Raw genomic sequence first — 15,539 nt, 5'->3', positions numbered from 1 at the left:
TATTTAGATTGTACATTGTTACTATTTAGATTGTACATTGTTACTATTTAGATTGTACATTGTTACTATTTAGATTGTACATTGTTACTATTTAGATTGTACATTGTTACTATTTAGATTGTACATTGTTACTATTTAGATTGTACATTGTTACTATTTAGATTGTACATTGTTACTATTTAGATTGTACATTGTTACTATTTAGATTGTACATTGTTACTATTTAGATTGTACATTGTTACTATTTAGATTGTACATTGTTACTATTTAGATTGTACATTGTTACTATTTAGATTGTACATTGTTATTGTTTTCATCTCTCACACCGACTGCTGTCTCCATTCGCCCATGTTTGCTGTGGTTCTTCCCCCTGTAGAGGGGGGTATGGTTATGTGTCGATCATTGCGATCAGTGCCCCCTTTCTCCCTTCCTCACCCGCTCTTTCCCCTACTCTTCTGGAATCGCTATTCCCATCCTGTTCCTGGATTCTGTGTGTCGTGAACTCCCATCCCTTTGTACACCTGTGGACATGCTCCGGTCTAGTCTGAATTGAGAAGCATCACTGGGTCATGGTAGTGGCGGTTGAGGAAGCCTCAAGGAACCAGAGGAATATTGTGTGTTTCATCCTTGCTTTACCGCACCCTGGTTGACGTATCCCTTTCCTGTGGCCCCTCTGTGGGGGACTTGTTCTATTGTCTACAGATGGGCAGTGTGAGGTCCAGTCTGGCTCTCTTTCGTTTCCTCCCTCCCTGCCTGCCTCCATGTGGGTGTGGCATCCTGGCTCCTCTCCCCAACCTGTCGGTTCAGTGCCACTCTGCCACACCCACTTACAGGGAGGGGGTCAGTTGGGCTCTGGGTGGGGCCAGCCCTGTAGATCTCTCTTTCCATGTGTTCTTCCACGCGGCCACATTGTCCTTGTGGTTTGGTGCACCATGGTAGGGTCTGCATGTCCAATCCGGATTCTGTGGAGACAAGACCAGTACTCTCCCCCTGGGTGGGTTAGTGCCCTGCTCCCTCTGTCGTCATCTCACTTTCACCCCCTTTTCTCCCTCCCCCCTCCCTCCTTTCTCCATGTTTGTGTTGGACTGACATGTACCTACTTGGGTTTGGTCCAACTTCCTCCCGACTCCCTGTGTATCTCCACCTGAATGTTGTGATATAGGCAGCGTCTCTTCTATACCTACTAGGCTGGTTGCACTACCTCAGGGGACTCTTGCTGTACTTCTCCTTTGTGATTGGCTGACTTCACTTAGCATAATTTCCTCCAATCTTTCCCATGAAAAGACGTGTTTGTCAATCAGCACATTTTTAGGAGCTTTTGAAGTACAAGGCTGAGAAATCCAAAGACATTTCAGTCACTGCTTTGCGAGAGATAAGACTTTAGTTGGAGAAGTAGGACATGTTAGCAAAATACCTTCCCATTAAAGGCAACATGGGCCGGCTCCAGTTTTTGCCACTTCAACGCAGTCTCCATAGAATTCTTCATAAGGAGCCCTGGTGGTGTAGTGGGCTACTAACCACATGTTGGGCTACTAACCACAAGGCCAGCAGTTCTAAACCACCATCCTCTCCGAGGGAACAAGACAAGGCTTTCTACTCCTGTAAAGAGTTTCAGCCTCAGACACCCACAGCAGCAGTTCTACCCTGTCCTGCAGAGCTGTTAGGAGTTGGCATCAACTTGATGGCAGTGAGCTGTGTTTGTTTGTTTGTCTTTGATTCGTTCAGAAAATATTTTTGGAGTACTTACTCTTTTTATATTCTCCTGAACGTTTGGCCTTTTGAACCCACCCAGAAGCTCTATGGGAGAAAGGCTTGGCATTTTACTTCCATACTTTTTTTTTTTCCGCAAACCTATTGGCATCAAGTCGAATCTGATTTGTATTGGCACTAGAAAGCAGAGTTGAACCGACTTGCCTGGAGGATTGCCAAGATGCAATGACAGCCAGGGACACCCACACTGTGGGGCAGTTCTACGCAGTCACAAGGCCACCATGAGCCGTTAGTGACTCACCAGCATTCCAGCCAAAGCACCCCCTCACATGAACTGTAATCCAGAGGGGGACATGAGAAGCGGCAGGCAAAGGAAACAAAATTCTCCAAGAACATGCAGAGAGGAAATGCAACTTTCCTAGACTTTGAGTAACTACAGTTTGAATACAGAAAGGGTGAGGGAAAAGACCTTTCCAGATAGAAGCACCTGTGTTTAAGTGGGCAGCTGGGGGTGCTGAGAAGGTGCAGCCTGTTTGACTGGAACGAAAACTCTATGAAGAGGCTCCATCGGAGAAAATGACTGGGAAAATATTGAGTGTTCTCATTCAGCAAATACAGTACTGGGTACTGCAGAATTCATTTTCTGTTTCACAGTCACTAGGAAGCTATTTAGGATCCCTGGGGCCGTAGTGCACCATGGTTATGCGTTGGGCTACTCACTGCAAAGTCAGCAGTTCAAAGTCACCATTAGCTCCTCAGGAGAAAGATAAGGTTTTCTACTTCTGTAAAGAGTTCATCTTAGAAGCTCACAGGGGCCACTGTGCGTTGGTGTCACCTCAATGGCAGGGAGTTTGGTTTGGTTTGGGAGGAAGCTATTTGGAGTTCTCCAGGAACAAAGGGACATGTTTAGATCTAGCCTCTGAGGTCTAAGGGTCCCATCTAGAAAGTCATTAAATCCAAAATGTTTTCTCGAAAGGACCGTATATTGAGCCTCCTCTCAGTGCAGCAAAAGGCTATATTCAGCTGCTGCTCTAGCCGTTCCCCTGTGCATCTGCCCACCTGGATGCTTTTCTGGTCTCCATGCCTCGACCTTGTTTCCCGTTTGTTGTGGCCCTTCAATCGTGCTCATTACTATTTCCCTGGATATTGTTAGTCTTCATGTAGAAGCCTGCCAGAGTATTTTCTCTCTATTCTCAGTACCAGTAAATGTTTCGCATTTTCTTAAGAGACATGTGGTAGTTACGTAATCTGGTGCAATTTGGGACTTGAGAGGATTAAGAGTGAAGGGATGGAGTCTAGTCTGTCAATCGGGTCATAGTCAAGGAGGCCTCTATGTTGGCATGGTCTTTCCCTGAGGATTCTGGGAACTCCTATATTTCTTCCTTGGAGGCGGGAGACACTCTGTCTCTGCTCACTTCCTTTCGCTACTGACAAGGCTCACTCCGTAAGAGATGCTTTACTGACAAGACACTTGGTGCTACTCCCTGGGAACGGGAGAAGCCACATGAACCTACCCTGATGCAATCAGACCTCAGGAACCAGAGAAGCCACATAGAGACCCCTGCCAGCACTGAGATGCTTCCAACGCCACTGGATCCATGAGACTCCCAACTGACTGGCCTGTGATCCTCCTGCATTCGGCATCATTGCATGTATTTCATGAGTCTGAAGAGGACTTTATAGATTGGTCTCGGACATGTGGGCTAATATTGGATTTATGGGCTTGATCTGGACTGGGCTGGGATGTTTTCTCAATATTCAATTGCTCTTGTATACAAACCTCTTTCTTATATGCATATGCATGTTTATGAATTTGTTTCTCTGGTCTACCCAGACTAACACAAGACACCCTCCTCCCCTTCATCATGTAATTGAACACTGGTAGGGAAGATGACATGGTGTGCTCCGGCGACACAGGCCTGCTGCGAGGCAGACTCACTCCTTGGCAGCGGGTTTGGTTTTAGCTTGTGTAGAAACTGGAGCCCCCAGTGCGTACATTTTTTGATTTCCTGTCTGTCTGACTCGATAGCAGGCATTTTTTTGAATTTGCCTATGGCTGGATTTCTCTTATCATTTCCACTTTCACTTTTCTTTTATTCTATCTTCCTCTCTGGCTGTGTTTAATTTAATTTTATCTTGTTATGCTTTCTCTACTTATTCCAGCTTGTATAAGTTGGTAAAGATACATGCATACTCCAGTGACTTCTTAATATCTTATAAGCCAAAATCTGCAGCACCAGCACTGACCCCTAACTGAGTCCTAGGACTTTGCTTCTGTTTGTGGAATCCTACAGAATTTAAATTTCTGGCCATCCCATCTCACATACTCAGACTGCATTTTTTTTTCTGTTCCCTCATGGATCCAATTACACCAAGCTCTCATTATCTGGATTCCTCTCATCAGTAGACCTCTTCTGCCCATACAAACAGCTGTCCTCTTGACTGGGTAGGTGAATCAAAAAGAGGTCCCAGCAGACAGAACACACTGCTGAACAAGCCTGAGGAGGCCACAGGCAAGAGCCGGGGTTTGTGCGTGGGGCCTGCAACACTATCTATCGGCTCTCGGTAAAGTCTTACTTTGTAAATGAGTAAGGAGCTCTGGTGGTGTAGTTGTCACACATTGGGCTGCTAACTGCAGGCCAGCAGTTCGAAACCACCACTGGGGCAATGGAAGAAAAGCGAGGCTGTACTGCTCCTGTAAAGCGTTATCTCAGAAGCTCACAGGGGCAGGCCCACTCTGTCCTCCAGGCGAGCTCTGAGCTGAAATAGACCCGATGGCAGTGAGTGATCTGGGTGAGCCTCGGGAAAGCCACGGCAGCGCAAGGTAACCCTACGTTAAAAGCTTATCTTCTACTGGTTCTGTTTTGATTTCTTTTAGGAATAAGAATCTTCTTATGGGCAAAATGTTGAAGTGGGCGACAGTATTGTTTCTCACAGTCATTTTATTTCAAATAGCAGTCCTCATGACCTCAGTCCTGAATTGTTTACACAGCACTTCCAGCTGATAATAACTTCACACCCCCCTGGAAACTGTGGTGGTTGTTGGTGTTAGTGGCCCTGGGGTTGCCTGCTCGTGCACTGTGTTCATGATCTGGGGCCTGCTCACGGCCGTTGCTGCAGCTATTATGCACGTGGACATCTTGCAATTGAGGGACGCTTCTTCCTGCATTACATTGAACACGCGTATGCTGGCCCATTGGGCTTTTACCACCTTATGTTTAGAGGTAGATCTCCAGGCCTTTCTTCCCAGTGTGTCTCTGTCTGAAGGTACGCTCAGGCCTCTCCATCATGAGTGGCCCTGCTAGCATTTGGAATTATTAATAGCATTGTTTCAGGCATGTTAACTTGCATGTCCCCACAATGACAAACAGCTCGAGGGGTGGCAGCCCTGGAACACAGAGGTTTGATAAATGCTTGCTTGATGGATGACTAAGTGTGTGAATGAATGAATAAATAAGTAGATTCACTGAATCCTAAGAGCTACTCGAAGACTTAGGTAAAGCAATGGGATTTCCCACATCTCAGATGAGAAAACCGAGGCCAACTATCGGAATGCCTGGGGTGTAGGACTGAGACGCTTGACACTCTGACCCCTCATGCAGTATTTGTTGCTACATCTGGGATAATATTTAATAATTAATAACATGCTCATAATATACACCCATTGCTCACTTACTGAGTGTCTTGTTATCCGATTATTTCCCATTTATGGCAATGGTAAATAAACTGTCCGACTAGTTCATGCACCAACATTGTACATCTGGCAATAACCACCCCAGGGTTCTAAGCCAGAAGAATTCTGTCTGTGATGGTTACGGTTGTAGCTCTAGCCACTTGGCTGAGCCCTGGCTCTCGATGGCGGGGCAGTTATGGAATGATGTGATTTGGGAGATGGGTGATGATGCGGCTGGGGACGCAGACAGCCTCCACTTTCACATCATGCCTATTGTTGCATAACGATAAGGGCTTTGGACCCAAACCATGCTGAGAAGCAAGGGTGATGCCAGGCCTCTGTGAAGTCACGCTTAAAAACATGAAGTTGTATGACCCACCTCCATTTCTCTTTAGGCAGAGATTTGTTCCTTTTCTCTTTGAAATTGTCTCCATTTTCACTGTTTCCATTCCTTCCGTTGACATTGACTGTGGGTTCCCACAATTACTTGGCCTACCACCTCCTATTCTGAAAAATTAAAATAGTTAGCACCTCTTGTCAATTCATGAGCACTGATGCTGAAGAAGACAAAACTAATTAGTTATGTGATAGCTAAATAAGAAATCATTCATGAATTTTTAAATGTCAGTTTCTTTTTTAGCTAACACAATTAGAACCATTGATGTTATTTAACCCTCTCATTCCCTCAAGGGCTAAGTTCAATGTGACCGAGATTGAGGCACTCACAGTTTTTCGTGAGATTGAGGCACCAGAGCAGTGAACCAAGCAGACTTTCTGCAATTTCTTCTAAGAGAATCTTCAAGAATAGGTGATGTGTAGGGATGCCGTTCTATTCTCATATAGAGAAGTATTACCTCTGCCCCGCATTTCAATTGAGAAATTATTAGCTGTTAAATTATATGATGTGGATCATTAGAAACATGCAGTAATTACTGATGTTATAGGCTATGGGAGGGGTTATTTTCATTGTTACATCTGGCGAAGAGTTTTGATAATATATATTCAAATGATGACATACCATATATTCATTTCGTGCAAACAGAATTACAACGTTCGACTGTATCATTTGGCTGATCAGTCTCTGCTGGAGTTCACATTGTAGATGAAATTAGTCCCTGTGTCTCCTATTCTCTTTCAATATGTGCATTTATATTAACAGCATGATTTAATCCATCGCTTCCAAATGATACTGCACTTTGAACTGCATTTAGTAAGAAATTGGCACCACGCGTGTGTGTGACCCTGGGTCTCGTACTCTGTCAAGGAACCCTCTGTCTGTTGGCTGACACACAATATTTGAGGATCCGAGCATGCCCAAAGCTAGGTGGGGAGATTGAAAAGTGAGTCTCAGATGTTATATTAATTTGTGGGTTTCAATTTACAACCTACCGGCTTTAGGGAATTTCTTGGGTGGTTACCGCCTAGCATTGTGTTTCCGTTTGGAAGTTGCTGGATCATTTCGGGTTGGGGTTTAGAACAAAATATTTGTGCCGGGCTACTGACTTGGTGGCATGAGTCTCTCTAGTCACCTATGACTTACTCCAAAATGTAGTTCTACTGCATACTGTGAAATTGGAAAATCTGTTCTGTGTGTGTTCTAATGGATGTAACGGTCATTAAGTATATGAGTCTTCTGACGTTGTAATCAGATGTGATTCAGTCTGTTAAATATCCATGAAACAACATCTGCTTCACGGAGTGACCTTCTGCTAAAGAATACTTAGCGTCTATTAGTGGATCATAGTGCAGAGCTGCCTTATTTGAAATGCACTAAACTAGAGTAGTCGACTGCTGTTTAGCAACTAGCTTGTAATAATTTATTGCAGTTAAATAAAGCTTAAAAAAACTCCATTAAATAATTATAGGGATTATATGCATTTCGAAAACCTTTGTGTTCCACCAAAATTACCCATTTAATTTCAGGGTTGGTTTGTTAAAAAAAAGCTGAAATCTAAAGGAACATTAGGGGAGCTGTCAGATGCTGTTTTCTGTAGGTGTTAATAAAACCAGATGAAAAAAAAATCTTAAACAAATTAAAACCAAGAGCAATTTTGCCATCTGTTGTATATTAATTAGAACTTTGTGTATCAAGGGTAAACCTGCTCTTAGAGAATGTCACTGAACACCCGCTAATAGAATAATATGCAAATGTATTAGGCTATGGATTTATATGCAGTTGCTAATTCTAATGTATCGGCAGCGGTTTCCCCAAGAAATTGGTCGTGTGCGTAGATAGGTATGTATACCTTCACAGATCCATAATGAGTTTTCTTTCTTTCTTTCTTTTCCAGAGCAACCTGCAAACAATCAAGGCCAGTCCACCCTGCAGCCTTTGCCACCTTCCCATAAGCAGCACTCTGCACAGCATCATCCGTCCATCACTTCTCTCAATAGAAACTCCCTGACCAATAGAAGGAACCAGAGTCCGGCCCCGCCGGCTGCTTTGCCCGCCGAGCTGCAAACCACGCCCGAGTCCGTCCAGCTGCAGGACAGCTGGGTCCTTGGCAGTAATGTACCACTGGAAAGCAGGTAATGACAACAGTCCCCGGCCCCTCTATGAAGCACTCAGATCCTTTGGTTCCGAGGACCACACGACTCACCTGCATAGGCCATACCTATTCTAGTATAGTCAATAAGCCACATTTTAAAACATCTGAACTTTAATGTGAAACTCACTGCCATTGAGTCTGTTCTGACACAGTGGCCCCACGGGACAGAGTAGAAGTGCCGCTGGCAGTTTCTGAGACTGTAGCTCTTTATGGGAGTAGAAAGCCTCATCTTTGTCTCGGGGAGTGGCTGGTGGTTTCGAACTGCTGGACTTAAGGTGAGCAGCCCAGGGCTTTTCTAGAGTAAAACTAGCCCGGCGCTTTTCTCACGGTGACACCTTTGCCATCCTTATTGACCCTTGTCGTTTGTTTGTGCCAAGAACCCTTCCCAGATTGCTGGTAGTTCCTAGTTTCTGGCCCAGTGAACTTTCCCTTGTTTTCATCGCCTACAAGAGATGAGAATACATTCCTAGCATGAACCTTTGCTTCTTCTACATGTTTTGCTTATCTACAAATTCCAGGCATGTGGGGAAAGGATTGAGATGTGAAATGTGATCCTTGACTCGGTGAATCTGTCTAGCATCCCCTTGTTTCTCCTTACTCTGACTTTCATGGTGCATTCCATCACAAGTCACAGTGTATCCCGAGTGTCGATATCTGAGCACAGAGCAGGTGTCCACCGGCTGACCATCTTTTAGAGCATCGTGCACTATGAGCGATCTGGAACCTACCTTCTAAAATGCTCGCTCCACAATTTCCTGAGGTTTCCCATTGCTTTGTCGTTCTATTAGGAAACTCTGCCTTGTGATTAACTGAAGTCTCCACCTTGAAACCTCCATTTTCTGGTTATAAAGATACACCTACTCACCTGGAAGCTGGAACCACCCAGAGCACGTGTGCCCCCGTTTCTGGGTGACGGTCCAGGACTTGCCGCAGTGTCCTCGTTGAGAGGCTTCCCGCTGATGGCCTTCCTGGTGCACACTCTGGCTTTCTAGTCGAGGTCTTAAAGGATGGCGTCTGGCACAGGCCGTTCTACACGTAGCAATCCGCTCATCTAAAAATAAGCATCAATAAAAGCAGTTGTGTCGCTTGTCCTTTTTATGACTGAATATCTCCAACATTCACACGTTCACCTTCTTCCTTTGGACAGCAGCGCAGTGTCCCCTCTGTCTTATGTATGTCAAAGCCAAGGGTACGGTGTCCTACCTTCTTGCTCTCCTCTTGGCTGCTAGGCAGGAACGGTCTCCGAATATTACCATTATTGTGTATTGCCTCCCTGCCCTAAGCTTCCAGTAGTCCCGGAGAAAAAGAATCGTCACCACATAAAGACTGGAAGATCAAGCACAGTGGGTCCCTTTGGACACTGGCCCCCCCAAAGGTCATACCCCGAAGACCCCTTGGCTAACTTCCGCATTCAGATGTGCTCTGGACGAGGACACTGTCCCACGATGAATCAATTACTATTTCTGCTATTAGCCGCATGATCTAAACCAATTCTGCCCAGAGGATGAGCTAGCAGGAGACCTCATAGTGGGTTGTCAGCAATAAAAATCTTCTGTCTTTTCTTTTCCTCTTGACCTAAGGACAAGGTTCCAAGATCTCTTTATCTTTTTATCTACAGTGTCAGCCAAGAGTGGTTGAGTTTCATCATTTACTCTCTGTTCCTGGACCCTCTTCTGGGGGAAATTACATAGTGAAAGTCCAGGGAAAAGAAGCAAATGGAAGGTTTCTTTTTCGTTCTAAGGCAGTCACGTGTGCAGACTCCCCCCCCCTTGAGGTTATTAGCACAGAGCTAAATTTACCCAGTGTAATTAATTAGCACATCCTGAACAACTAATCAGCACAGATTCACTATTGTCATTTGGAAAAATTTTATTAGCAAGAAGGTAATTTTCCAGTTGAGTCATCAAATTGAATACAGATAATTGCATTGTAGTTGACAATAATTGTTTTGACAAATATTTATGAAATGTGTCAAGTTCAGTCCTCAGTAACATGTTTAATTTTATGGCTGCTTTATAGCACGAAGTCTTCAACAACTAAGACTCAGTAGGAGAGTTATGAGCCCTTGAAGACGCCGCACAGCGAAACGGCTTGCATTCATTTTAGAGAAAGCTAGGATGGGTTCATTTTGCTCCTCATATTGTTCTGAAGGACTTTGGTGAAGGATGTAGGGAGGAGGTGAGGGAAAGGTATCGCTAGAGAATAACCCGTGCCGGCATTGTGCGAGACTGCGGCAGCGGCTTTCTCTTTATTCCAGCTCTTGAGGCAGGCATACTGAAGGGGGGTCAGTCGTCACTGAGGTGTCCTTCCATTCCGATGCCCTGTCCGTAATGGACCATCAATGGAATCCCCCATCAATGGAATCACATTTTACAGTTTAATGAATTGATACCACGAGCAAACCTACCAGTTGCTATGATCTCACTAATAGATCTGTAGGTAAAGGAAAGTGGGTCCAAACTTGGATAGTGTGCTCAACATTTTTCATCTGTAATTGTTTTGTTCGTTCTGGTTGTCCCAGATTCACATTTAGAGTATTGCTAATTAAAAGGAATGGTATTTCGCCTCGCAGATACTCACTCTGGTGAATCAACGTACACAGCGATGTGAGAACTTCGCACCTCCCCACACAGTACTACTGTGGTTTCTTTAATACTCTCACTTGGTTGGAACTCTTGAGGTGAAGAACCAGTCTTATTTAACATTGCTTTTTTTTTTTTAATTAGGGTTCCCTATTGAGTATGATGCTCGAACCCAGTTTCAGCTGTATTAACAACTTTATCGCAACCTATGTCTGCCATGAACTCAATTTGGTTTTCTTTTTTGAAATCTAATACTGCAGTTCCATCTTTGGAACATATGGGAATTTATGCCTCTCCTCGCTTTCCTGAAACTGTCATTTAGAGCACGCAGGCTACGAAGTATGAAATTCAGATTGCTTATAGATAAGAGTCTATTTTCCTTCCTGTTTATGTTCACTGTTTTCCCCTTGCAGCACATATTGATAATAATTGATGACAAAATGGCACACCATAATCCATGAAAATCGCAATAATTTGCAGATTTACAGTTTGTGTGACTTGGAAGAGAAGGCATAAAATATTTTTGCTGTCTCCCCCATATGTTCCCAAACGGTATCGCCCGCATTGTAATTTATTAGAAAGCTTTTGTGGCACCACCCCCACCCCACCCCCCGCCAGGCAGTTTCTTGCTTCCATAAAAATGTTTATTTCCCTGCTCTGATGAAGGTAACATTGGCTGCAGGGGAGACAATCAATACGACTGCGTCCCATAGATCCCTACTCGGGAAATAGCGTGGTTCTGGTCTGTCATCTGCACTAGTCAGAGCTCTTGGAGCCACATCAAGATCCAAATAAGCATGTGCAGGTCATTAGCATAGCCTCTCCACATTGTCATCCCTTACACAGAGCCATCAGTGCCTGTGTATACCATCCCGAACACGCAGGCTCATTATTGCTTCGGCTTCGGATGGGATAGCCCGTAGCTTGCCCTTTGTGTGCTTTGTACCTCAGCTGCGTTGGCACGTAACAAGAGTTGTTGCCAGAATGCAGAGTGGCTGAAGAAAAGCGTCGCATTGACCCAGTGTCGCTGCAGTGTTGAAAGGGGACGTACAGCAGCTCTCGTGGAGAATCCCTGACCTTCAACGATTGTGAACTTAATTGCCTGCGCGTTCCTCATTTATATATGTGAATTAAACCGCTTAGGAGGTACCTACTCCTACATGTTAACACAATGGTTCGCTTGTAGCCATTTAATGAAAGATTTATTCAAGCCTTGTTGTGTTCTGAAGTCTGCTCTGGCAGTGATAGTTCATTAGTTATGTTCAGACAGCTTTTTACCTTGTAGTTCAGTAATGCTCTGGTAATTATTAATGTATGAATTGCATATTAAATTGCCTCTTTATTAGTGCATTTTTAATTTAAATGTCGAAGTGTCCTAGACTGCTTTAATGTGAGATCAATCGCTACATCTTTAACAAATAGAATACGTAGGCAGCAATGGTGTTTACTGAACAAAGGTATTCACCCGCCTTACCTCACTGATTTCCCCTCTCAAACGGTTCTGGGAAATGGCAAGGAAGTCATAACAGCATCTGAAGTGTAGGAAGCCGTCTGCGTGCTGTGGCCGCATGGCACCAGGCAAAAGCGTCCTCAGTTGAAGAGTAGCCCTCCACCCGCTTTCTGATGACGGTGGAGTCGGCCAGGCGGGGCCTCCGTGACTGTGGGTCCCAGCCACCAACTCTGACTAGGAGTTGAGGGCTTCACTTGCGTCACCCGGGGACCCACAGTGGACACGCCTCGTGACAGATCCATTCAGTAAGGACTGTTTTCCACTGGAAAAGACTTGACATACGTAAAGAGACTAGTCCAGAATGTGGAAAAGAGGAGCGAAAATGGAGACACGAAGGGGACGGTATGCAGACTTCAAAGTTTGTCCGCGGCCGAGGCCGAGACATTTGCACTGATCTTGGAGAGTCTCACTCTCTACTCTAAACGTTTGTTAGTTTTTATCGAAGCTCATCTAGAATTGCGTCGATTGCCCCAGTTACAGGCTTCGGTTCTGGAGGCAGGAGAAGTGAGTGTGTCAGACAGAACCGTGGGGTGCGGGGTGTCCAGTGGGGTCGTTGAGCTCTCCGGCATCAGGACTGTCTCTGAGGGGGCGCGAGTCACTGGCCTTTTAGCTAGAATTCAAGTGGATTCATTGCTTACATCACCCATTAACTAGGTGGATAAATAGAAATTGCATGCCAATGACAGGTCAAATCAACTGATAACCATAGAGTTGATCCCCAAAATTAGGACAAATAATTTCATATAGTTGATCCCCAAAATTAGGACAAAGAATTTCATATAGTTGATCCCCAAAATTAGGACAAAAGAATTTGATTCTCTTGAGAAAGAAAAGTGGCCATGTTGCCCATTGCAGACGAGAGCTGGGCAATCAGCATGGACAGAGGCTGTTCCCAGCAAGGAGGGGCATGTGGTTCCCTTAACACGCTTCCTAGTTCCAAGAGTCAGGTCACTTTTAAGCCCATATTATCTGGTGCTGAAGGGAAGGGGCCATAAGCAAAGGAGAGTCAGGGCCAGGCGGCCCTTGGTTGAAACCAGGTGTGTCCCCTGACTTGTGCTTTTTTCATTTTCTTGTAAGTGAGTGACACATGCTTCACTCGTCAGCCCCTTCACAGAAAAAGCTCTCTTGGCCTTGATGTAAAATACGTCACGCCTCAACAATATGTAAAATGGTTACCGTTATTTTCTTCAGGCGAACAAGCAGGGAAGGAATAGTAAGACTAGTAAATTGAGTAAAATGTTGTAGAAATATGTGGAGTTAATATTTTAATGTGAAACATTGGATTTCAGGATACATTTATATTCCACTTAAAACATGAATCAGTAGTAAAAGCTGGCCCTAACTTTCTGCAATTCATGGGAAAAGTTCACTCTTGCATCAGCACAATTTGAGCTTCCCAAACCATTTTCTTATGAATGGAGGGCTGATGGTTACTAAGAGAGAGCAAAGGCATGTTTTTTTAAGTGTGAAGTTATCAATCATCAATCACACACACTCTTCACTTCAAGCTCTGTCTAGCAGGCATCCGAAGGACTCAATATTTAAATAAAACCTGGCGATCCAGGAGGGACAGGGAACACCGGTTATCATCTTGCCAAGAACACAGTGGTGTTGGGTAGGTCTGGTTTTGAATCCTAGACCCCCCATGAGAACAATGGATGTAGCCATCTATAAACTGTTTGTACCTGAAGTTCCATTTCCAATGCAATAATAACTACTAAAATCACATTTTGGCTTTCAATGAAGTAAGTCTGCACATGGCACATGGCCAAACTTACTGTCGTTGAGTCGATTCCAATTCATAGTTATCTTATAGGATGGGGTAGAACTGCCCCGTGGGTTTCCAAGAAAGGAGTAAAAAGACTCATATTCCTGTACACAGGTAGGAACCACAAATTTGTTCATTTAATTCTTGAGGAGAAAAAAAGTCTTAAAATTCTGATGAAAGGCAACATTCATATCTTTGAGACAGTCGACTGCTGTAGCAGTAAATGTTTGCAATGAACCAATGGAAGCCTTGACAGATACATTGTCTCCCCGCAGTCACAAAGTTAGGCATCCACCGACATCAGCAGTCACAAAGTTAGGCATCCACCGACATCAGGCTCTGAAAGCTTCAGTACTGGTTGCTCAGGATGAAGGTCTGCCCAATAGAGTGGGAGTGGTGTTTTGTTTAATTGAGGTGAACTTGTTCCTTTGTAATAGCAATCAAGCCACTAAGAAAGCATATATTAATCGTCTGCTCTGATTTTTAAAAGCACAACTCCAACAACTTGTTAGTGTTCTGTACCCTGAACACGTATGGTTTTGGAGAACCAGCCTTGTGTATAAAACATTCATGTATGAGAACTTTAATTTGCATCCTACCTAGGGAAATGCATCTTCATGACTCAGAACACAGCTCTAGTCACTTCCTTGTGAACATGGTCAAGTTAGAAGGTCATTTAGACCTTTGCTCTGGTCACAAAGAATGATTGGATTGTTTACATGACCCATGCATTTTAAGTCACCTGCCTTTTTCTCCTTCTTCAGAAATAGTTTGGCAGGTTATTTCCCCATCTTTTCCCTTCACTAATTTTGTCTGTGAAAATATGTCTCAATTCTCTTTACGTGCTGTGGGTTTATGTACGAATATATGGAGGTATGCTTTCTCTCTATTCAGCACCGGTACTTGGATGATTTTATCTTTTGCTGGAATTCTCATTTTAAAATTGTGTCTTTATCTGAAATTTCAGCGTCTGGCTTCAACACCAATTAAAATACACCCTGTTAAGGATAATTGATGCTCTAGTCTTACATTTCTTCATAGAGTGAAGACATACTTTTGCCTATTGTATTTCTTTGTCCTTTAATTTCAAACCTTAAGGGAAGCCTGTTTTCTTCCATAGCATTCTCAGAGCCCTTTCTCCTTACCCCACAGATTAAATTCTGGGACATGCAATTAGCCAAATAAGTTTCATAAATTCTAATTGATAACCCCTCTGATTCTGTCAGGACCCCTTCTTGATTTTCTTAGCATCTGACCTCCTCATATTCTGACGCACTTAAAATATTACCACAAGGAATTGTCTTGTTCTAATTACATTCTCCACCAAAATAATACTGCCGCTTTCCGGTCATGGTGTGCTGGAAGAGGCATAGGTTTTAAAACAGACAGATCTGGGTTAAAATCTCAACATTCTATTAGCTGTGTCACCTGGATAAATTATTCATACATTTTTATCTCCCCCACCCCAATAAAATGGATTTGGTACTGTTCCAGAAAGAATTTATCAAGATTCATTCAAATGCCATCTATATAAAGTACCTGGGATATTGGTTTCTGTACTTTTCCTTATCCCTTTCCTGTACTGTGCGTTCATAGGAAAAATAGCCAACCTGCTGCTTGTGGCAGTGGCCTGAGAGTCGTGCAAACCGTGAAGAATTAGCTACGCTTTTGCACTTTGCGGAGAGGTGTGTTTTGATTCTGAGGATAGTTCAATACCCTCTGCAGTGAAATGGGAAACTTCCTAGAG

At 43.9% G+C, this 15,539-nt stretch overlaps 1 protein-coding gene across 7 annotated transcripts in view; it reads left to right on the top strand.

Moving 5' to 3' along the window:
• Positions 1-15,539, top strand: part of TENM3 (teneurin transmembrane protein 3) — a 710,639-nt gene that overhangs the window by 467,004 nt on the left and 228,096 nt on the right. For all 7 annotated transcript variants that reach the window (XM_075556851.1, XM_075556855.1, XM_075556853.1 and 4 more), the window contains one exon: positions 7,675-7,912. In XM_075556851.1, the coding sequence (XP_075412966.1) occupies positions 7,675-7,912 (238 nt within the window). The remainder of the gene's footprint in view (positions 1-7,674; positions 7,913-15,539) is intronic.

Source organism: Tenrec ecaudatus, chromosome 8 (assembly GCF_050624435.1).
Source record: "Tenrec ecaudatus isolate mTenEca1 chromosome 8, mTenEca1.hap1, whole genome shotgun sequence".
Classification (NCBI taxonomy): domain Eukaryota; kingdom Metazoa; phylum Chordata; class Mammalia; order Afrosoricida; family Tenrecidae; genus Tenrec; species Tenrec ecaudatus.
The sequence above is the reverse complement of the archived record's forward strand: the minus strand, read 5'-3'. Positions and strand labels throughout refer to the sequence as shown.